The sequence below is a fragment of the Corylus avellana genome, chromosome 10 (genome assembly GCF_965113065.1).
Source record: "Corylus avellana chromosome 10, dhCorAvel1.hap1.2, whole genome shotgun sequence".
Classification (NCBI taxonomy): Eukaryota; Viridiplantae; Streptophyta; class Magnoliopsida; order Fagales; family Betulaceae; genus Corylus; species Corylus avellana.
In genome coordinates this window covers 10,668,249-10,693,427 of record NC_142499.1, presented here as the reverse complement: position 1 = coordinate 10,693,427, position 25,179 = coordinate 10,668,249, and the positions used below count along the sequence as shown (strand labels likewise).

The 25,179-nt window shown below is 37.3% G+C and overlaps 1 protein-coding gene and 2 pseudogenes across 2 annotated transcripts; all 3 read left to right on the top strand.

Moving 5' to 3' along the window:
- Positions 1 to 571: 571 nt before the first annotated feature.
- Positions 572 to 16,103, top strand: LOC132191673 (uncharacterized). Of its 2 annotated transcripts, none has more exons than XR_009441297.2 (2): positions 572 to 747; positions 10,192 to 12,247. XR_009441297.2 is itself a non-coding variant. In XM_059606766.2 (2 exons), exons 1-2 carry the CDS (start codon positions 741 to 743, stop codon positions 15,385 to 15,387), a joined length of 2,094 nt encoding a protein of 697 aa, XP_059462749.1. In that variant the 5' UTR covers positions 573 to 740; the 3' UTR covers positions 15,388 to 16,103. The 2 variants fall into 2 exon arrangements, 1 of the variants encoding a protein (XP_059462749.1); XM_059606766.2 differs by lacking the exon at positions 10,192 to 12,247 and adding an exon at positions 13,301 to 16,103 and having other exon boundaries at positions 573 to 747.
- Positions 16,104 to 19,390: 3,287 nt separating this feature from the next.
- Positions 19,391 to 20,705, top strand: LOC148583349 (F-box protein At3g07870-like; annotated as a pseudogene).
- A 2,614-nt stretch (positions 20,706 to 23,319) lies between these two features.
- On the top strand, positions 23,320 to 24,424 carry LOC148583348 (F-box protein At3g07870-like; annotated as a pseudogene).
- Positions 24,425 to 25,179: the final 755 nt, after the last annotated feature.

Sequence of the window (25,179 nt, the reverse complement as noted above, 5' to 3'; positions counted from 1 at the left end):
GAGTGGAATTATTTTCAACAATTATGAAATCAAGATTGTCTATTGATCTTATAAAAAGAAAGTCCATTTGAAGGTAAAAGAAGAAAGTTCTTGCCCGGTTAAAAAACAAGAAAAATAAAAAAGGTAAAGAAAAATAGATGGGCAACAAGACGAAACGATGTAAAAGAGAAAAAGAAATTCAATAAAAAAACTCGCGAGAGCCGAGAAGTAAAGACAAAAGAACGGCAGCATCTCGCATTAAACCGTTGCAGGTAATAAAAGAAAGTAGAAGAACATTGATGAGTCATTCCCCTTGTTCGTTAAACCCCACCTCATTCTCTTACATTTCCCTACATTTTACCATATTATTTATTTTATTTTTTCTTAAGAAATTATTCTTATTTTTATATTAAATTATTCACTTTTATATCATTTCATTTATTTTTTATTATTATTTAAATAAAAAAATTACTACAAAATAATTTTTTGTCAATTTTTAATACCACTTTTTCATTTTCTTATATAATCATTATTATTATTATTATTATTTTAATTTTTTTTAAAGATGAGTAGTGCCGTGGGGGTGGTGTTGTTTAAGAAACACAGCCATTGTACTGAACTGAGAACAAAAACTACAAACGACGACAGACAGACGACGTTTGGGAGACAGATAGAGAAAACAGAGGCACTGACAGACAGCCGGACGTTTTTCCCGACCTGAAAGATCCGAGGTAGCGGAAGAAACTCGAAAGCGAATCGTGATGGAAGGTATTTCTCTCTCTCTCTCTGTCTCTCTCCCAACCCTAAATTCTCTCTCTTTTGACTTCCACTTTGACTGAATTTTACTTCATAAAGAACCCGATTGACTCGAAATTTTCTTCCTGTACTATTTTCCGTTGCTTATGTATTATGATTCGCTTGAATTTCATAGAATTTCCCCTCAGTATTTTCGGATTTTGCTTTGAACACTCTGCAATGTGTGAGAATTCCCTGCCCGATTGGAGTTGTGTATACGCAATGCCATTTATCTTTGCTATTTTCTAAAGGAATTACAATTTTTATTTTTGAAACTTAATTAGAGAGTTTGATGTAATTGACATTTATTCATTAATTGATTCAAGATAGCTGTGGCTTGCTTCCAAGCCGAGCCCTACCATTGGTCTAAACCGCTTGTCACTGTGTCACTGGTGAAGATCTTGCATTTTCCAAAAGGAACGGCAGATTACTGAGTTCAGGCAATATCATTGGTGCAAACTTTCGCCCACCTTCGCCCCTGCCCTTTATGTTTATGTTCTTCTCTGTATCTAACAAAGACACACTCCAACAATTTTATCTTGAAAAAACTTGTTTCTTTGTGAGGCATGAAGTCCCCTACTCATTTTGAAAAAAACTAGCTATCCTCTTACAGGCTATATGTATTTCCACTTATTCGAGTATATATGAAGTCCCCTACTCATTGTGTTTCATTTGCAAAGTATACATCAGGGAAATTTCCATCTGGGTTTGGAGATTTCCTTGTGAAAATATAAAAGGTATGAATGTAGTGGCATTGATCGTATTGGTTATTGTCAAAATGCCTGAAAGAGCTGGTTTAGGTGAGGTGTTACTAGTTATTTAGGTATGAGGTGACTCTGAACTGCCCGACCTTATGTCTATACAATAATCATAAGTAAGGGTTTATTAAGCTGGCTTTTAGAGAGGACGTTATTTTGAATCCCCTTTTTTTTTTTTCCTCAAATGTTTTCCATGTATCATCCTATAGAAAGATCTATTCATGTGTGATTCTCTCTTAGTTGATAGGTATCATTATAATTTTTCTAAAGTTTGGGGGCAAGGGAATTTGTATCCAACATGTGAGATTAATATACTGTTGGTAAATGTGACACTCAAGATGATTCATTTACACCCTTCCTTGGCTTCGCCCTCCAATTTATGGTGGTGAAATTTTAATAAGAAACTAACTTTAATGATAATTTTAATCTTTGAGTTTCTATGCAAGTTTTTTTTTTATTTTTTATTATTTATTTATTTATTAGTAAGTTATGCACACACCCAGTAGGACCGATTTGATATTTTTGAAATGGGTTACATGTGTGATTTTGATACTCTTACAAAAAGGTTATGCTTGATTTACTGTCATGTGAACAATATTGCCTAGTTAGGCATTTGATCAATTAAGGCTTAAAACCTAAGCTGAAAAAGCTTCAAAAATTTCCAGAACCGAACGGAAGGTAGTCCCGTTCAAATGAGATATGGTACCACATGTCAATTAGCAGCAAGCGCGGGAAAATGAACAGCCAAGATGAAATTTGAGTTGATCGGGTTCAAACGGAGAACATGTCGTTTGAATGGAACAACGTCTCCATGTGTTAAGCCCATGATTGAGTGGTGGATAAAGATGGATGGCCACGATTTCATCACGAGCATAAAAGACTGATTGGATGCATGTTTTAATGCTGAGTGTTAGGTCCCGTTTGAATGGGAGAACTTCCCGTTTGAATGGAGAAGCATCTCCACGTGTCAAAATTTGTTTGGCGAGACATGACATTGACTCAACAAGTATTTAATACCTCTAACTCAATGCTAATCAAATGTAAGCATATCCCCTTTGAACGCCAGTGCACAATATCAAAAAATTTGTCTATTTAAATGATTGTGAGTGAAAGGAAATTTGCTCCTCCCTTCTTCTATTTGTTTCATCTGAGAGAGAAAGCTAAGGGAGGATTTTTTTAGAGTGATTCTTGAGTATTCTTGAGAGCAGCATGATTGAGTTGAGGAAGTTGGCACTACATACTTTGTCCTCTTGGGGAGTGACTTGGTTTCACTCGCATGAGTCTACTTTTTCTAATTTCTTAGAGCTTTGTAAATCTTTTTCTAATCAGTAGGGGTTTGGTTTCTTATAATACATCTTGTATACATGGGTTGCGCTCCTCTGCGCGTTTGATAATATACTTATTACTTATCAAAAAAAAAAGAAAGTATTCTTGAGAAAGAAAGTAAGAGGGGTGAGTGAGAAGTTTGGAAAAAGAAGAGAAAAGCTTAAAGAGGAGCTCCAAGGGTAAGTTGAACACCCTTCTCTCCATGAACTCAAAGTTTTGTATTGTGATTTAGTGTGTTGATGTAATCATTTGTTATTTAGAGATTTTGTGAAGTTGTGTTGCAAAGTAAATGTTGAGTTTTGAACTTGTAGTATTTATAATACGGAAGTATTGTGGTTGTTGTGGTAATGTTTGAGATATGATTTGGAGAAAAGAAAGAAACTAGGGTTGTCATAAAATGGAAGGATTTTTAACGTAAAAAGTTGGTGTTTTGAAATGCATGTTTGGTTGCATGGAATTATATGAAGTAAGAGGAGGATTTGGGAGTGTTAAAAATCAAATTAATTTAGGCTTTTTGTGTTGGGGTGTAGTTTCCGCATGTTGCCGTTCGAACAGCATGAGTGGCATTTGAACGAGGTAGTAACAGAAAACCCCTGTCGAAGTTGCATTTTAACCCTATTTGAACGAGCCGATTCTAGTGATCACTGTTCGTATTCCGTTCGAACGGGACTGTCCAGATGTCAAAAATTAGGGTTTGTTTCAAGGGTTAAGATGGTTTAGCGTCTGGGATGAGTTTTAGGGTTTCCAAACGAAAGTAGGTCCTAATGAGTAAGTGTAATTTGATGCAGACGGACACCTGATACAGGCAAACGAGTAAGCGAAGGATTTAGTATAAGTTGTAAGTAAAGCTTCTTGCCAACAACATAACTGATTTTATCATGAACTGCTTTTTATCATGTATATGCATAGCTTTACTTGTATGAGCCATCCAATATAAGTATTTTATGTATGTCAATATATATTTCACTGTGATTTACATGGTTTACACAAAAAAGGAATTTAAAATAATGGATTGGGAGATTCTGACTCGAGTCATGGGAGCTAGAAGGTTCATGGCCTTGATCATGAACAAATCTCTCTGCTGCAGATGGGGCTTTCACAATCAGATATTACGTAAATACTTTTGGTCTTTGGTTTGTAAAGTAATAGTTAGTCTGTCTCTGTGTTTGGAGCAGGTTGAGAGTTTGTAGGGTCGGGTATGTTTGTGTTGCGCTGCTGAGCTCCTTCAATTGGAATTGTATCTAGGTGTTTGAGTTGTATCCGTCAGTCAGATACGACGTATATATCATATATATATTTAGCCATAATTTACTTATCAAAAAAATATATTTAGCCATAATTAGTCTCTCTAGTTATGACATGTTTTTGTATTATAGCTATAGTATCTTGTAATTAATAGGTGAATTTTAGTTACCTTATTTGTTCTCCTAGATTGCTGTAATCGTTGAGATATAGTCTATAATTAGCTATACAATTACTATATAATACGAGCAACCCTCACATTGAGAGGTATTCAGTACAATTGACATGATATCAAAGCCATCATCTAAATTAGGGTTGTTCTAGGTTTTCAGTTACCTGTTGAGGGGCGTAGGAATTGTCGAGTTGTGATTCGAGATTTATGGGTTGGGTTGGGACTGGATGGTTTTTTTTTCTGTGGCAGTCGATAACTTCAGGGGAGTTTTCGATCATTCTGGTGGGTTCTAAACTGCTATTCAGCAGTTTCTGTTGAGGGTAGCGGCAATTTACATTGATTAGTGGCTGTTGGCAGACCTTTTGGAGGTTGTGGAGAATCCTTGGTGGCTGTCGGCAAGGTCTGTGGTGGTTGTCGGCAGGTTTTGTGTAGACTTGGGCTTTCGGCGATCTGTGGTGCTGTCTGTGATCTGGGTTGTCAGAGATTTGGCGTTGTCGGCAGGTTCAGGTGTGGCTGATTCTATTTTGGTGTGGTGCGGTGAGCGTGGAGTAGCTGTTGCAGGTTTTGGTGTGGTGTCGTGAGTGCGGACTGGGCTTGCAAACTTGTGGGCTTGTGAGCTTGCGGATTGGGCTTGTGGACTGGTAATTGTGGGTTTTTAAGGTTTCTGTTTGGTGAGCTTTGGGCTTGCTGTCCAACAGATCTGGTGGGCCTGTTACTCCTTTATCAGGTTTTATCATTTCTAATTCTATTTTGGTTTCATCATGTCTTCTAGCGAGTCTTTCGGGGTTCGTTTTACTGGAAAAAATTATTCTACTTGGGAATTCTAGTTTCAATTGTTTGTTATGGGAATAGAGTTGTGCGGCCATATTGACGGTAGTGATCCAACTCCAACGGAATCTAAGGAGTTGGCTAAGTGGAAGGTCAAAGATGCACATGTGATGTCATGGATCTTAGGGTCTATCGATCCTCATATTGTGCTCAATTTGAGGCCCTATAAGTCTGCAAAGACTATGTGGGAGTATTTGTTGAAGGTTTATCACCAAGATAATACTGCATGTCGTTTTCAGTTGGAATATGAGATTGCTAGTTACAGTCAAGGCAATCTCTCCATTCAAGAGTATTTTTCTGGTTTTCAGAATTTGTGGGGAAAATTTTCTAATATGGTTTATGCGAAGGTACCTGCTGCATCTCTCTCTGCTGTTTAGGCTGCTCATGAGCAGATCAAGAGAGATTAATTCTTGATGAAATGGTGCCCTGAATTTGAGGTTACTCATTCAAATTTGATGAACCGGGATCCTTCTCCATCTTTGGATGTTTGTTTTGGAGAATTTCTTCGCGAGGAGCAGCGTCTTCTCACACAGGCTATGTTCCAGCAAGATTCCAACCCAAATCCAGTAGACTATGAAGCCTACGGGAAAGGGAAGGGTAAGGATATGCGCAATGTCCAGTGTTTCAGCAGCAAGGAGTATGGTCATATTGCCGCCAACTGTGCAAAAAAATCGTGCAACTACTATAAGAAACAGGGCCACTTTATCAAAGAATGTCCCACTCGGCCTCAGAATCGTCAAGCTACCGCCTATCAGGCTGCAGTGAACACCTCTTCTGCTCCAGTGATGTCCTTAGCTTCTTCTTCTGCGGCTGGATCATTTGTTCTTACTCCTGAAATGGTCCAGCAGATGATTATGTCAGCATTTTCCGCCTTAGGGCTCCAAGGTAATGGTACTACTTCGTATAAGTCTTGGCTTATTGATTCTGCTGCATCCAATCATATGACCAAATCATCTAATACTCTTTGTAATGTTCGTCCATATCTTGGTTCGTCTCATATTCAAGTAGCTAATGGGAGTCATTTAGCTATTAATGAAGTAGGAGATATCAATCCTTCATTCAGAGATGTTTATGTATCTACTGGACTTTCTAATAGTCTTATTTCAGTTGGCTAGTTAGTTGAAAAAACTATGATGTCCATTTCTCTCGTGATGGTTGTCTTGTGCAGATCAGGTGTCGAGGAAGATACTCGCGTAGGGGCCTAAAGTTGGCAGACTATTTCCATTGCACTTTTCAATTCCTAGTTGTTTATCTTTGGCTTGTATGACAGTTAACACTCCAAACGAAGTATGGCACAAACGTTTGGGTCATCCAAACTCTGTTATTCTGTCTCATATGTTAAATTCTGGTTTCTTAGGCAATAAAGAACAAGTTTCTAAAAATTTGTCATTTGACTGTTCTGTCTGCAAACTTGGTAAGAGTAAGACACTTTCTTTTTCTTCTCATGGTGGTCGTGGTGCAAAATGCTTTGATATTGTGCATAGTGATGTATGGGGGATTTCTCCTATAATTTCTTATGCTCGATATAATTATTTTGTGACATTCATAGATGATTTCAATTGGTATACTTGGGTCTATTTTCTTCGGGCCAAATCTGACGTCCTATCTGTTTTTAAGACCTTTGTAGCATATATTGAGAATTAATTTACTACAGGTAGATTTTGAGGTCTAATTCTAATGGAGAATACATGTCTCCCGAGTTTCATGATTTCTTACACCACAAAGGAATTGTCTCTCAGCACTCTTGTCCTTATACTCCTCAGCAAAATGTGGTGGCGGAACGAAAGAACCGACATCTCTTGGACGTTGTTCGCATCTTATTGCTTGAGTCATCCATTCCGTCTAAATTTTGGGTTGAGGCATTATCTACTTCAGTTTACTTAATTAATAGACTGCCCTCTCAGGTCTTGAATTTTGATTCTCCTTATTATCGTTTGTATCATTAGCATTCTAGCTATCTTAATCTGCATACTTTTGGATGTGTTTGTTTTGTTCATTTACCTCCTCATGAACGTCACAAACTTTCTGCTCAGTTTGTTAAATGTGCCTTTATGGGTTATAGTATTTCTCACAAAGGTTATGTTTGCTATGATCCTTGTTCTATCAAATTTTGTATATCTCGTAATGTTGTTTTCTTTGAGAATCAATGTTTCTTTTCTACACGTTGCGTCATTGCTTGAGATTAGTATTCTACCTTGTTTTGATGAATTGCCTCTTCTGCCTGAACGGTTCAAACCTGGAATTGTGTATACTCGATGTCTACCGACTTTGTCCCTTCTCGTGACTGACCCTTCATCTAAAACTGTTCCGACAACTTCTCCTTAGATTGACCTGCCATCTGAGACAGTTCCTGAGTCTGGTTCTCGACGATCTACCCGAGTATCACGTCCTCCTGATCGGTATGGTTTTTTTCACACTTCTTTCAATGCTATTTTGTCTTCTATTTCCATCCCTACATGCTTTTCCGAGGCTGTTAAATATGAATGTTGGCGGAAAGTGATGGATGAGGAACTTCGGGCTCTCCAGGACGATTATACATGGGACGTGGTTCCTTGCCTCTCTAATGTTAAAGCCATCGGTTGTAAATGGGTTTACTCGATTAAGCTTCGCTCTGATGTGACTCTGGATCAGTAGAAGGCACGATTAGTTGCTCTTGGGAATAGGCAAGAATATGGGGTGGACCATAACATTTGCTCTGGTGGCGAAGATGACCATAGTGTGTACAGTTATTTCTATTGCCACCTCCCAAGGCTGGCCACTTCACCAGATGGACGTCAAAAATGCTTTTCTTCATGGTGATCTCAAAGAGGATATTTACTTGACTCCTCCTCCGGGTTTGTTTTCTTCTCCATCTACTGTTGTGTGTAAGTTAAAGTGGTCTCTCTATGGCTTAAAACAGGCTCCCCGGGCATGGTTTGAAAAATTCAGGTCTACTCTGCTTTGCTTCTCCTTTGTTCAAAGCCAATTTGACTCCTCTTTGTTCCTTTGCAAGACTCCGACTGGTCTCATTCTTTACTTGTGTATGTGGATGATATTGTCATTACTGGCACTGACTCCAGTTTGATTGCCCATCTCAAGTAGAATCTTCAGGCGTCTTTTCATATGAAAGACCTTGGTCTTCTTACATATTTTTTGGGGTTGGATGTGCACACTGATTCTTTAGGTATATTGTTGGATCAACACAAATATACCAAAGACTTGATTAGCCTGGCTGGTCTTCAGGATTCTTCTTCGGTGGATACTCCTATGGAGGTTAATGTGAAATATCGAAGTGAGAAGGGTGATCTTCTTTTTGATCCTACTGTGTTCCGACAGTTGGTAGGCAGCTTGAACTATTTGACTATTACTCAGCCTGATATTTCCTTTGCTGTCCAGCAGGTTAGCCAGTTTATGCAAACTCCATGCCATCTTCATTTAGCTGTTGTTCGCCGTATCGTTCAATATCTTCGGGGGTCACCTGGCCGTGGATTTTTCTTTCCAACCGGCTCTCCTCTTTGCCTTGTTGCTTATAGTGATGCGGATTGGGCCGGATGTCTTGATACTCGGTGGTCTGTCACGGGTTGGTGCATGTTTCTTGGTGATTCTTTGATTTCTTGGAAGAGTAAGAAACAAGCTCGCGTTTCTAAATCATCTATTGAATCCGAATATCGGGCAATGTCTGCTACTTGTTCTGAGATTGTCTGGCTTCGTGGGCTTCTGGCTGAGCTTGGTTTTTCTCAATTTGATTCTACTCCCCTTCATGCTGATAATACTAGTGCCATTCAAATAGCTGCTAATCCTGTTTACAATGATTGTACGAAGGGAAGCCTTGGACACTCGTGTTATCTCTCTCCCTCATGTTTCCACTAATTTCCAGATAGCTGACGTTTTCACGAAGGCCATGACACGACAGCGTCATCAGTTCCTTGTGGGCAAATTGATGCTTCTTGATCGACCAGCATCAATTTGAGGGGGGATGTCAGTCAGATACGGCATATATATCATATATATTTAGCCATAATTAGTCTCTCTAGTTATGACATGTTTTTGTATTATAGCTATAATATCTTGTAATTAATAGGTGGATTTTAGTTACCTTATTTGTTCTCCTAGACTGCTGTAATCTTTGAGATATAACCTGTAATTAGCTATACAATTCCTATATAATACGAGGAACCCCTACATTGAGAGGTATTTAGTACAATTGACAGTATCTATGTTATGCTGCTATTATGCAGCAGAGGTCCAGTTGCTGGTTTGTATCTGGAATGTGAGTTGTAATCTGCTTGTTGTTATAGAAGTTGCTTATTCATCCAAAAAAAGAAGAAGAGGAATTTAAAAGAAGAGTTTGAAGAAAATTAAGTGTTGGAAATGAAAAGACTAGTTTAATAAAGAATTAAATTTTTATGAGAAATGAAAATTTTAATGACCTAGTGTCGAGTGGGGGAGTACAATTGCAATGCAGTGTTAGGTGGGGAAATATGCTTGACGACTTTGTGTAAAGTGGGGGAGTATGCTTAAATGACCTAGTGCTAGGTGGGGGAGTACGCCTAATGCTCTTGTGTTAAGTGGGAGAGTACGCTTAACAACTCAATATTAGGTGGGGGAGTACACCTAGTGACATAGTGTTAAGTGGGGGAGTACGTTTAACAAAACTATAAATTAAACTAATAAAATATGTTTTTAGATTATAAATATGTATCATGTGCGTGTTTTGATTTTCATAATGTTTCTTATTATTATTTGCTAAGCAAATGAGTTGAATATATATACTACGATATGACACTGGAAAAGAAAATGCTAAGAATTTCCAGTTTTAGTGTCTACTATGAAAGAAAAATCTCTCTCATAAGTTTTACACAAACATTTTTGCAAAGGCACATTGTCGCGATAGTTTTCTAAAACCCTTGCATCCATTATAAAAGAAAAGTTTATTTTGATCTTGAGAACTACCTTTTATTTCAAAATGACTTTGATAAAAAAAAAAGAAAAAAAAGAGAGAAATTTTAAAGTAAATAGGGGCTCACATCACACACATAGTATTGACTGGATGTTTTTCTTACTGAGCTGTGGACTCACCATTTCCACCTGTAAAATTGTTTAATTTTACAGATATAGCTGCGGTAGGCAAGGAGGTGCCCAATAATCACTTGGACTACTATCCTTAGGATTTGGGGAAGGTCCAGCTTTTGAGGTTCAGGATATTTTGTGGAGGACCAGTCAGGCTCAGGCCTTGTGTATGTATAAACTTTGGATAATGTATAGTATAGGATAGCAATGATATCTATGTGTTATCAGAACATATTATCCGTTAATGAAGTAATCTGTTAGTTAGTGCTTTGGTGCCCAATTTACAGTTTATAATATGAGTTTGTGGTTTCAATAAAAGAATACATGGCATTTTCCGTTGCGTTGTTTAGGTAATAGTAGTATCGCCACATGGATTAACATTATGTGTCAAAAAGTAGACTCAGCTTAAATGAAGTACCCCAAGCTAGATTGTGGGTGGATTTGAAGACAAAGTTCAGTAATATCTCAAAATTATTGCCTGAAGTTGACTTGGAGAAGATCGCAATACTGTGCTATTGAATTTTGTAATAAATGAAGGGAGAGTATGAGTCATTCTATGGGACTGATTGCAGGAAGAAAGAGAGATGTTGACTGGAAAATAAGAGACTATCTTTTTCTTTTTTCACTTCGAGACTGAAATAGTAGAACGACTTGGATTTGTTGGTCAATGGTTTAGGACTGGAAATTTTTTTTCCCTCATAAATGGTAGCTGTTATCACCAAATCCAAAATTATCTCATCTTGACTGTGGCAAAGTTCGACTTGAAGAACTTGATTTACTCTTTCTAGTAGGTCTGTTGTGATTTAAGTAGTAGCTGTCGTTCAATTCAAGAGGTATAACCCTGATTTGAATATCATGTGTGTGTGTGTGTTATTTGTAATCAATATTTAATCTTCCTATGTGTACTTAAGGTCATAATTGCTTGAATTTTGTCTTGATTTTTAATTCATGTTAATGACATTTCCATTGATGCAATTGTTCTGCATGGAAATATGTTATTTTGAATTTCCTCTTAATATAATATATTGACCGAGTATTTGCTATTGCCATAAAATGGGGACTGGTTGTAGCATGGTTGTCAAAATGCCTGGGTAATCCTAGAGGATGGCCATGCTACTTTTTTAGATGTTCTCCATGGGTGCTATATAACCTTACGTTTTTCAAGCTACATATTGTGTCTAAAAGGTTTCACACATTATGTGTCTGTATTAACTCCTTTATAGCCAATTCTAAGAACAATTCTTTTTCCAGAAAAGAAGAATTTAGAGTATTGAATTTTCAAATTAAGCTTTACAACGCTCCAAGATTTTTTATATCTGATACTCATATGATGGCAAACTATTGCAGAGGAGCAGGGATTTGCGTATACTTTTTGGAACCTTTAGAATATTCTAATGATAAGATGCCATTTATGTAAAAAGGCTAGCACAATAAGTGTAGCTAGTTGCCAATACCTCACCAAAGCTTAAAAAAATAACATGATGTGTTTGTTGAGAGAGAGAGAGAGAGATGGACTTCTTCTCTTCATACTGTGCCACCAGGAAGTCGTTTTATTCAAATTAAATATTCCACTAATTTTTAATACATTTTGAGTAGGACCTATTCAACATCATACCCTTCCAGCTAAAGACCTTTATGTTGGTGCTACGTAGAACTTAAGCTTAGTTGCATTGCAATACACAAAGGGAGTGCCTAGGGTACTAACTAGATGTCTACATTCTTATCCATACTCAACAGCCTGTGTCATGGTCTTAAATCTGAATTGATGGTCTGATAACGACAGATAAGAGACGATGTACGCTAAGGGAGTGATTGTGTTTTCACATCTTGTTTTTGTTGCACTTAAGAATAAATAAATAGATAAATAAGAATCTTATTTTTTTTTTTTGTTAGATCTTTCTTTATGGTAAAAATAAGTAGATATAAATAAAAATCTTATATTGTGTTTTTTGGACCATGTTTGATAAAGTGTTTTGTTTCTCTTTTCTGTTTTTAAACACTGAAAAACACTTTTTAGAATAGTTACCAGGTGATTTTTTATGGGATGTGGCCTCCACCACGAATACACTTTTCCAAATAAACCACAAAACATTTTTCAAAAAACTAGACACAAATATTTTTTTAGAAATTTCCAAACCTTCGAATATGAATATTTTGAAAACATTTGCTTATTTCTTTTCAGGTGTGGAGATTGACTTGTTACTTATATAAATATATAATGTGTTTTTTAATAAAAGTCACCTCCAATGGAGTGAGGAGATGACTGGGTGGCCAACCCTAACCGGATAGAAAGGTTGGCCCCGGGTCCACCTTTTATCTTTTGCCTTTTTTGTTTTATTTCTTTTTTGCTACCCCTGATTTTTGTCTTTTTGGTTTGCTCTCTTTTAATTTTTTTGAAAACATTTATCTAATTTTTGCATTTCATATATATATATATATTCAAAAGTCTTACTAAGCGAGTTTTCTTCTATAGAGCCTACAGTCAAACTTTTCAAATGTGGCTCCTACTGAAGACACTTCTAAATTCTTACATTTTCAAAAACTCTTTTCAAGAACACCAAGAAGTTGGCTCAAGTGGTAAGGGCCTTAGTCTTGGTGTCATTTCTATCAAGTTTAAGGTTCGAATCCCCTTTGGTGCAAACAATTCTTTAGGGATTTGCCTGCCGGTGAAGCTAGAGTCTTACTCGATTCGTGTGGAGGGGGCACTTTGCACAGGTCCGGGATTTGCCCAAGAGGAATAGGTACACAAAGTGGCCCTAGCCCCTGCCTTAGAGGGGTTTAAAAGAACTCTTCAAAATACAAAATCCAAAACTTCACCAAATATACACTCAATCTCTTATCCTGTTTCTCTTCTTTTGTTAAGTTTCTTTTCTTTTTTTCTCTTCCATAATTTTTAGTGGTGGGTATTAGGCTTTTTGCTAGAGGATGAGCACATTATTTGGTCTCTTCTTATCACATATTTTGGTTGAGACTAAAGCTATGAAAAGAATGCCTTATTGTAACGTTGACATACTTTTGTGTATCCCACTTTATTGCTGTGGTCAAAGCTATCATCTGTTTTTTGATAATTTTTCGCCGCATCTTTTATATATCATTTAGTTCTTTAATGTTTGCATCACGGGAGGATTTGTGAACTCTTCATATTTGACAGGTGAATTCCCAGACCAGGAATCAGTAGGGTCTGGGACAAAAAGATCTAGTGTATCATCTAGTAGGTCTCGGAATCGAAAGGACTTCTTTCATAGATTCGGGGATAGTAAACACCTGACTGCAAAACTTGAAGACTGGTTTGATTTATTAACAGAAAAGTCAGCAGCAAAAATGCCTGCCTTTGATGTTCCTTTTGAGTTAATAGAACTTCAAAAATTTGATTATGCATTAGAAGGGATTACATTTCAGCAGCTGATTCGGATGCCCAATGCTGTTTATGCTTCTACTTCTGATGCTGTAGAAGCAACTGCTTATCTTGCAATTGAAGACTTTTTACATGCGAGTGTCAAGGGCTTGTGGGAAGCATTTTGGAGTCAGGATAAGCCCATGCCTTTCTCTGTCAGCTGTCTGGCCAATGCTAACTTGAAATTCTACCAGGCTGAGGAGGCCATTGCTAACGGTAAGCTTGGAGATCTTTGTGCTACTGGTATAATGCTTCAAAACCCTAGGCATCCCCATGGTAAGTGGGACCATATTCTTGAACTGGCTCTTTTGAGACCTGATATTGGGATCCTAGCTGCGGATAGTGACCAGCGGCCCTCTCTTTCTGTGCTAGGGGAGGCCCTCTTTTATGCTCTTCGTATACTACTATCAAGAAGCTTAAGCAGATTGAGTTTCTCTGAGAGTTCAAACACAGTCTTTGTTCTTCTTGTCGATTCTCAATATGGTGGGGTTGTAAAAGTTGAAGGAGACGTACATAAGTTGGAATATGATGTGAATAATGTTTATGAATGTGCTGCTGATTGGATAAAAAACCATTCTAGAATTGCAGTTTCTCCAGTTGATAGAATCTGGAACAAGCTTGGAAATGCCAATTGGGGAGATATTGGTGCTTTACAGGTACTCTTTGCAACCTTCCACTGTATCATGCAGTTTGCTGGAATGCCCAAGCACTCTATTGAGGATTTAGCTGTTGACCATGGTTCTCGCCTTCAAACAAGAAGAGTGGAGAGGCAGTTGGAGGATACCAGAGTGAATGGAAATGGTTTATTTCGGCATCAGCAGCATACAGTTTCCCCTGAAATTGTAGAAGTTCACGAAGATTCCAATAAAATTCATTCTGAAGAGATGATGAAGTTAGAAGTAGGATCAATATTATGGTTAGAGGATTCAAACTGGCAAAGGGGTTATCAGATTAACGAGGTCTTGAGTACTGCTGAATTTTCATATTACCTTGCATCTCCTGTGGAAGACCCAGGAAAAAGTCAGTTTCTATATGTTGGCTCCCATCCTTCTCAGCTGGAACCAGCATGGGAAGATATGAATTTATGGTATCAAGTTCAGAGACAGACTAAAATATTGACCATCATGAAACAGAAAGGCCTATCTTGCAAGTATCTGCCGCAGTTGATTGCATCTGGCAGGATTATTCACCCTGGTGAGTGTCGAAGACCCAGTGCAGGAGGAAACTGTGACCACCCTTGGTGTGGCACTCCAATTCTTGTGACCAGCCCAATTGGAGAAACTGTGGCTGACATGGTGAGTGAAGGTCGATTTGGTTCAGATGAGGCAATCAGGTGTTGTCACGATTGCTTATCTGCACTTTCAACTGCCAGTTCTGCTGGGATTCGGCATGGAGACATCAGGCCAGAGAATATACTTTGTGTGAGGTCTGGCGCAAGGCATCCTCATTTTGTTCTTATTGGCTGGGGACATGCTATTCTTGAAGATAGGGACCGCCCTGCCATGAATCTTCATTTCTCATCAACTTATGCTCTTCAGGAGGGAAAGTTGTGCTCGGCTTCAGATGCGGAGAGTCTGGTTTATATGCTTTATTATTCCTCTGGTGGAGCTTTTCCTGATCTGGATTCAGTTGAAGGAGCATTGCAGTGGAGAGAGACCTCTTGGTCGAGGAGGTTGATTCAGCAGAAGCTTGGTGATGTCTCAACTGTGTTGAAAGCATTTGCTGATTATGTTGACAGTCTATGTGGAACGCCCTATCCGATGGACTATGATATATGGTTAAGACGGTTAAGGAGAAATCTTCGTGAGGATGATTATGGGAAGGAAATCGACACATCAGGCTAGGATATTTTTCCATTTGCCACAGGTGAAACAAATCATCTGGATCATTTTTATCGTTATAAATATATTATATATATATATATATATTCCTGATTGTGGGCAATTCAGACTTCCGGTAGAAGTCTCTGAAACATGATGTCAGTTTAACTCATTCAAGGATCTTGGATTTCTGGGTGTTGATTTTGCTGTTTCGCTTCTTGAATATCTCTGGGACTGCTTTTTGATATATGCATGGATGAGACAAACTGTGAAGGTTGTACAGACACTGTCTGGTTATAGCGTGTTCGTGGACTGCGTTTTCCAGCAATTCTCCACATATTTGTGCAATTCAGCACCCTGCTTATTATGTAGAGGATCCAGAAGATCGATGCTTTCAGCTCATGTGAGTTTCTTATGGACATATAGTATATTAATTACAACCATTCCTTTGTAAAGAAATGAGTCACTGTGATTGCCCTGAAAGTTAGTTGTAATTGTGAGGTTATGAGATTGGACTCAGTATTCTGATTTGTTTAGGGCATCAACCATGTCTGTAAATGTGTTGCCCCTTTTTTATTTATTTATTTTTCAGCGGGTGGGGTGATGGTCCATGAGAATTTTATGAAGCCCTTACAACCAGCATTATTGGTTCAAATTGATGTATCCGTCATAAGTTCCTGTCCTTGATTGTTAGAATTATGATCAGTTTTCAATATGAGTATTCAAAGTATGCTGTAACTCTATTATGTAGCCACAGAGAGGTTCATGAGGTTCAGTTGGTTCTGCTTGGGTAGTTTGCATAGAGCATTTGGTTCTCTATTTGCCTTTAAATATTATTTATCTTTCTTTTTTTAATTATATTCTTGCCAACACTTGATCAAAGGAAAAAATAAAAACAATAAACAAAGAGAAAGTAACCATTTGAAGTGAATATTTAATTTCTCTAGTGTGTTACAGTGAATAGCACCAAATTACTATTTACTATAGTAATGAATGTATTATAACTAGTATGAAGCTACTTAGTTGGAGGTTAAAAAATGGCAATATTAGCTAAAGCTAGCTAATATATCCCTTTTAGCTAGTATGTTGGAGTTGTGTTGGAGTTGCCAAGGGGCAACTTTATCCTACATACGCTAGGCTATTCTTTCCTATTCTTTTAAATTTATTTTAAACATTTTGGAGAGAAGAGTGAATCACAACAATCTCGTTAAAAAAAAAAAAGAAAAAAGAAAAAAAAGAAGAAGCACATTTTAAGTTTTTAAAAGAGTAAAATGGTGCAAGTATACCAGAAGATATTCAATGAAATTGGTTTCACATCTATGTTCAAACGGTTCTTCAAATGTTATCCTTGGTGGCAATTGCTCAATTTGCTATATTATAAAATAAAATAAAATCTTATTAACAAAAATCATAAACAAGGAATGCATTTAGACATATCAGAAAATTCAAATTATTTTAGGCTATTTCACTATAAACTTAAATAATATTTACCTGACGAGAATAACATTTTGCATGCGAGTCAGAGTTACCATTCTGAATGTTGAGAAAACAATTAGTTTATTGTGAGTAAAATGAAAATGTAATTTATCATATACTATTAAACTTAATAAGTCATATGACATGAATGTAAATTTATAGAGTTAGAATAAATTCATCCATAATCAAGTCTTTTACAATGAAACAGCATTATGAACATCCATAGCCTAATCCACCAAAATGTATGTAAGAAACTCAACTTAGTTCATTGAGTTAACTTTTAAACAAATTTACCAACTGCTTGGAAACACGAGTGGTCTGAACTACAACTACCAGATCTTATTCAAATATGAGACATATATATATATATATATATATATATATATATATATATATATTGAGAAAACCTTAGGTCCGGATGCGCTGCAAAATTCCACTTTTACAGCAACAATCAAAACTTGACACATCAGCCAAGAGCATAAAATTCAATAGAAATGAAAACACTTGATCAACTAACTATTCAATAGAAAATTCTCTTCATTTTCCCGCTCTCCCACATGCTCCCGCCCCCTCTCTCTCCCAAATTCCCCTGCCACCTCCCACCCCACCACCACAACCGGCCACCACCAACCAGCGCCTCCGACCACCAAGAATTTTTGCCGCCCACCACGAAGGCCGAACGCCAACCATCCGGAATCCATGGAGCCACCGCCAGAATCCGCCCAAGAGAGAGAGATAGATGATGTTGGTGGCCCAGGCACACGGGTCTGGCTGTGACCCACGCTGGTCTGGCTAAATGTTGGTTTTTGATTTTCTAGTTTTTGGCTTACTCTTGTTGGTGTTCGTGGGTTGCTGAGTCTTGTTGGTTTTTGGCTTACACTTGTTGGTGTTCTTGTTGGCGTTCAGCTAATTGCGATGGCGGCGTTCGGCTGCTTCGGACCTTCAGTGGTTTCCGTTGAGTTGTGTTTTTTTTTTTTTTTTTTTTTTTTGTAAACAATTGAGTTGGGGCTTTGAACGGGCAAGAGAAAGAGAAAGATGATGAAATTTGTTTAAGGATCTGGTGTTTCCAAGTCTATTGCATTTTGTGTAATTAACTGACGTGGCAGCTTCTAATTTGGTGATGGAAAAGAAGACATTTGCAGCCCATCCGGATGTAAGGGGCTCTCATATATATATTTTTATATATAAATTAATAAGATCTCATTCAAATCTAAATTTTTTTTTATTTTTTATAAAGTAATAATATCCATTTCTTATTGGTTTTCATATCATAACTTTTCTGAGAACTCATTTACTATTTAGATGTGATTCAAGGGCAAGAAAAATAGGAAGAAATGACCGGGATGTTCATTTTTCTTAGTTGCTTTTAGCACTTTCAAGTGTTAGTTTTGTATTTTTATAATTGCACAATACTATGGTACGATTGTCGTCTCAAGACTTTTATTTGATAAATGGAAATAAAACTTCCTCAAATCATGTTATTATTCATTGCATATATATATATATATGGCTCTAGTGTTGGCATTTTCATTTTACAGGTGCTTAGCCCTTGTCTTCTCTACAGTACAACAGTAAGGTAGCGTAAGAAGGGTAATACGTTAAATATAATATAATTGGTATATGATTTGGTTTTTGCTGGTATTAGTGGGATCTTTGATGATTTGGTTGTTGGAGTGCCTCACTACCCCCTTAGGCACTTGTGTATGATGTCTTATTGTCTATGCCAAAAATATAAGTTGAAGTGCTGTGAGCATTAGGCATAATTTGTTTTAAATGTGGATCTCTCACTATACAAGCTCAAGACTTCTTCTGTTTGTTTATAAGTCTATTATTCTTTTTTGCATAGCCATGTTGATTTTGAGGCTTTGAGGTATGTCCATTATATTTTATATTTTTTATTCTCATGTGTATATGCAATAATCTCCCTCTCAAGTGTGAGTTTTTCCACTTTGCTATACTAGCCATCAAACGAAAACTGTTTTTTAAGTACCTTTATCCCTACTTAAGGAAAAGAGGCATTTTTTAGCACTTTTGAGCCTAATTAAGGAACTCTTGTTTCTGTACGTACTATTACACTATACTGCATACCACCATCGAATCTGATATCATTTATTATTCCTTAGGGAGTTTTCTTCAATAAGACCATAATATAACATATAAGACACTACTCAACTCAAAACTTAAGCAAATAGATTTGGGAATAATTGTATTACATTAACAACTCATTCTCATGATATGTTTCCAACATGAAACTTAATTGTTTTCTACTCACATGTGTTTACTTGATAATTTCTCCCTCACGTGTGACTCCATCGACTATACTGTCCCTTGATAATCTCTTTATTTCTCGTGATTTTCTTTTTTCTTCTTCTTCCTTAGTTACAGTTACACAATGCCCTTGTGCTTTTGTACAAGTCCATCTGTCATCATCATCTTGCTGAAAGTACCAGTGGACCGATTCCGAAGATGTCAATTAGTAGATTGAATTTGCGGCTTTCGTGACTCTCTGATTTCCAAGAAAGAAGATCCCCCAAAGGAAGTTGTGGTAAAAATGGAAGATGAAGAAGAAGTAAATGAAATCCCAGAAGATCTGTAGATTGATATCCTCCAAAGATTGCATGTGAAGTCACTGGTGAGGTACATATGCGGTTTCAAGAACTAGCGCTCTCTTATCTCCAGCAACGGCTTCTTCACCATCCACACCAACTGAGCTCTTTCTCGAAGAGATGACGACAATAAGAGCAGCGCAATTCTCTTTTGGTACGGAAAATCAATTTCATTTAGCCTATTCAAGCACTTTAGTCTATGCTTTGATGATGAATAATTTGGTTATAATAAAAATTTGATCGAGTTGAAATGCCCACTTAAAAGAATTGTTTATTTGTATGGTTTTCTCAAAATAGCGGGTTCGTGGAATGAGGTACTCTGCTTGGCTTATGGTGATCCTTTTCACGATGAGGGCTATACTCTATGGAACCATTCGATTAATAGAGCTCTAGCCCTTGGCGACCCTAACTTCACGTTTTCATCACACGACAACTTGATGCATTCCCATGGATTCGGCTATGACCCCTCTAGCAATGATATTAAGTTGGTTAGATTGTATATCTTCAAGTCTGTGATGACTATGTTCAATGGAACCCTCCCATTATAGAGAAGGGGATGACAACAACTACAGGGTTCCACCGTTGGTTGAGATCGATACGCTTAGCACGCTGGCAAGCCATTGCTGCCCTTGCTCCATCATATATTGTCAATCAACGTTGCTTACCTGTTTTTGTCAATAGGGCATTCCACCGGGTCGCGCATACTCCGCGGCCAGACGAGGGCATTTTTTTCGCAATATAATAGCAGAGTTTGATATGGGTGATTAATTTTTTCATAAGATTGCAGTTCCCAAAAGCTTAGGAGGGAAGTTGTATTTGAATATGACTATTGCAGTTCTTGATGGGCTACTTTGTCTTTTCCCGTTTGATGAACATATGAACAGTCTTTTTCTAATATGGATCATGAAAGAGTATGGCAATGGAAAATCGTGGACTAAGCGATTCAGCATTCATGTCAGTTACGGAATAAAGAGGGTGGTAGCCTTCAGGAAAAACGGTCAAGTTCTAGTTACCAACAGAAATGGGGAGCTTCTTTCATACAAACCAGATATCCATCTAGTAACTCAGCTGAGATTTCGTACATCTTCATCCTCGGGAACTAGAACTTGGCTTGCGGAGAGCTGGTTTTATATGGATAAATACTTGGAGAGCCATTTTCTACTAATTACAAAAAATGGAGTCTCGGGAGGGCAGGCAAATACTTGTGATTCAAGTGCAAGAGAAATAGGAAGAAATGGCCAGGATGTTTGTTTTTCTTAGTTGTTTTTAGCAATGTTAGTTTTGTATTTTTACAACTTGCACAATACTATGGTACAATTGTCATCTCAAGACTTTTATGTGATAAATGGAACAAAACTTACTCAAATCATGTTATCATTTCATTGCACACATATATATGTATGGCTTTAGTGTTGGCATTTTTATTCTATGGGTGTTTAGCCACTGTCTTCTCCACGGTACAACAGTAAGGCAGCATGAGAAGGGTAACACATTAATTATAAGACAATTGGTATATGATTTGGTATTTGCTAGTATTAGTGGGATCTTTGATGATTTGGTTGTTGTGTGCCTCACTACCCCCTTAGGCACCTGTGTATGATGTCTTATTGTCTATGCCAAAAATATAAGTTGAAGTGTTGTGAGCATTAGGCATAATTGTTTTAAATGTGGATCTCTCACTATTCAGCTCATGACTTCTTCTGTTTGTTTATAAGTCTGTTGTTCTTTTTCGCGTAGCCATGTTAATTTTGAGGCTTTAAGGTATGTCCTTTATATTTTATATGTTGGGAAAATTACACTTTACCCCACCAAAGTTTGGGGTCATTTCAATTCAACCTCCAATGTTTCAATTTTTGCAATCAACCCTCCCAAACTTGCCAAAGTTTTGCAATTCGGCCATTTCGTCAGTCATAGCCGCTTTGACTAACAGAACAATGATCACGTGCGACGCACGTGATCACTTCTGGCATGTTTGTACCCAAAATGCCCCCATCCCTTCCAACTCACTGAAAAAAAGAAATTGGGTTGCTTTCAAACTCTATAAGACCTGAAAATCACCAAGCTGTGATTTTAGCTTCACCCGGATACCAAAGCCACTACATACAGCAAAACCAGCCTTAAAATTGATTCCCTCATCTTCTTCCTCAACCTCTGTTGTCCCTATCAATGGTGAGATCTTTTTTACCAAATTCTTCAGACTTAAAAAGAGGCTCGTGCTCTGATTCACACCAAAGCGACAATGGTTTCTATAGAAGACTTCCATTTGAGCTCCAACCGTTTCCCTCTGAATACACAACTTGCTTTAACAAAGAATTTGTAAGTCCATGAAACTTCTGCTCAAGATATGAAAAAAGAATTGAATGAATCTTACAGTTTGTGGATGTTAAATATGAAGGGAAAAAAGGAAAAAGAAAAGGGGAAATGATTATGGTAATTCGCATAAATTCAATCTCGTGATCAACCGCAGAAGATAAACGGTGGAAACACACTGGAAAAAAAATAAAATAAAATATGACCCTTTTTTTAGTACCACGAGAATTTGGAAGCAACCCAGTTTTTTATTTTTTATTTTATTTTGTCAGTGAGTTGGAAGGGAAGGAGGTATTTTGGGTACAAAAAGGCCAGCAGTGATCACGTGCATCACACGTGATCACTATTCCGTCAGTCAAAGCCGCTTTGACTGACGGAATGGCCGAATTGCAAAACTTTGGCAAGTTTGGGGGGGTGGATTGCAAAAATTGAAACATCAGAGGCCAAATTGAAAATAGCCCCAAACTTTGGGAGGGTAAAGTGTCATTTCCCTTGTATTTTTTATTTTCACGTATATATGCAATAATCACCCTCTCAAGTGTGAGTCAATCTCCACATTACTATACTAGCTGTCAAACGAAAGCCCTTTTTAAAGTACCTTTGTCCCTACTAAACTATGTTATACTAACTACTTACACTTGTAATATATTTAGCACATTGTTGTACTCTTAAAACAAAAGCGTTTTTTTTTTTTTTTTTAACACTTTTGAGTCTACTTAAGGAACCCTTGTTTTTGTACATACTATTACACTATACTGCATACCACCATTGATCTGATATAATTTATTAGGGAGGTTTATTACTTAGGGAGTTTTCTTCAATAAGACCATAAATATAAGGACACTACTCAGCTCAAAACTTAAGCTAATAGATTTGGGCACAGTTGTATTATATTAACAACTCGTTCTCATGCTATGTTTCCAGCATGAGGCTTAATTGTTTTCTACTTACATGTATATACTTGATAATTTCTCCCTCACGTAAGATTCCATCGACTATACTCTCCCTTGAACAAAAGCTCTTTTACTGAGTGTTCATCGTCATCACAAAGAACCTAACACTCACGAGTATCAGACTAGGCAAATGCTTATTTTAGCAAAAAATTGGCCCAAACCAATAAACATTACTGCCCCACATTGAACTTTCCAAAGTTACAACATTCTTTGGTTATGCTACAATTCATCTCAAAATATAAAAAGCAATAGGCAAAAAAGTTTGCACAATTTATTTTATTTTACTCTCTCTCATCACAGAAGATAAGTAATTTTGGGATAAATCACATCTTCACGCTAGAGTTAGCTGAAATTTGAAATTCAATTTTTTTACTGATAGCCTCTCTCCCTTCCCAACGCCTCTTTCTTTCTCTTGATTTTCTTGTTCTTCTTCTTTTACTGTTATAGTTACACAACGCCCTCGTGCTCTTGTGCAAGTCCATCTATCATCATCATCTTACTAAAAGTACTAGTTGGCGGATTCCAAAGATGTCAATTAGTAGATTGAATCTGCGGCTTTCGCGACTCTCTCTGATTTCCAAGAAAGATCCCTGAAAGAAGTTCTAGTAAAAATGGAAGAAGAAGAAGAAGCAAAAGAAATCCTAGAAGATCTGTGGGTCGATATCCTCCAAAGATTGCCGGTGAAGTCACTGGTGAGGTACATGTGTGTTTGCAAGAACTAGCATTCTCTTATCTCCAGCAATAACTTCTTCACTATCCACACCAACCAAGCTCTTTCTCGAAGAGATGACGACAATAAAAGTAGCGCAGTTCTCTTTTGATATGGAAAATCGATTTCATTTAGCTTATTCGAGAACTTTAGTCTGTGCTCTGATGATGAATCATTTGGTCATAATAAAAACTTGATCGAGTTGAAATGCCCAGTTAAAAGAGTTGTTTATTTGTATGGTTTTCCCAAAATAGTGGGTACATGGAATGGGGTACTCTGCTTGGCTTATGATGATCCTTTTCACTATGAGGGCTATACTCTATGGAACCCTTCGATTAATAGAGTTCGAGCCCTTTGAGACCCTAACTTCACGTTTTCATCGCATGGCAACTTGATTCATTCCCATGTATTCGGCTTTGACCCCTCTAGCAATGATATTTAGCTGGTCAGACTTGTATATCTTCAAGTTTGTGATGACAATATTCAATGGAACCCTCCCATTTATAGAGAAGGAGATGACAACAACTACTGGGTTCCACCACTGGTCGAGATCAATACACTTAACACTGGCCCGTTGGCGAGCCATTGCTACATCATATATTGTCAATCAGTGTTGCTTATCCGTTTTTGTCAATGGGGCATTCCACCAAGTCGCACATACTCTGCGGCTTGATGAGGGCACTTTTCGCATTCTGATAGAAGCGTTTGATATGGGTGATAAATTTTTTCATGAGAATGCAGTGCCCAAACACTTAAGTGGGAAGTTGTATTTGAATATGACCGTTGCGGTGCTTGACAGATTAGTTTGTCTTGTCCCGTTAATGAATGAGAGGATCAGGAACAGTCTTTTTTCTATATGGATCATGAAAAAGTATGGCAATGGAAAATCGTGGACTATGCGATTCAGCATTCATATCAGTCAAGGATTAAAGAGGGTTGTAGCCTTCAGGAAAAACGGTTAAGTTCTAGTTACCAACAGAAATGGGGAGCTTACTTTCAAGTGTTAGTTTTGTATTTTTACAACTAGCACAATACTATGGTAAGATTCTCCACAGTACAACAGTATGGCAGCATAAGAAGGGTAACTGATGTGGCATTTTTGTGACTAAAAATATCAATTATAAAAATAATCACTCGCAATAGGACGAATCTTTGTAGGATACGGCTATAGAGAGGGTGTCGAACCTCAAGGACTGCAGGGGTTTTGTTATCAAATTCGAAAAATTAAAATTAACTTAATTAAAACGATATTTGATTTGATTTTCTTTAAAACTAAAGTGCATGAAAATAAAAGAGATTTAAAATAAGAGAGAGTGTAGGGTATTGACTTCACCTCTATCCGCACAACAATGGTTAATCATAATTAATCCCAGAAATTCATTCTATGCATGTTATAAATAAACAAGAAACTACCTTATTAAAGAATAAGCATAACCTATTTCGGTTGGTACGGATCGTCCACCTAACCACTAAGATGCGGTATGACCCATCTTCCCTAGGTATAAATTATCAAATTCTTTAACATGATACATACAATCAATGGATAAGTATAACCCATCTTCGGTTGGCACAGACTGTCTACCTAAATTACACTAAATTAGGGTGTAGTACAATCTGTCTTCCCTAGACATGGCCTATCAAATCCTATTGATCATATGTCAATTAAACCCATTGTATAACCATTATCCTCATAATCACAGAAAACAAGAATGATTTGATTTCAATAAAAGTAAAATAATTTCTAAGACAAGAGAAGAATTTC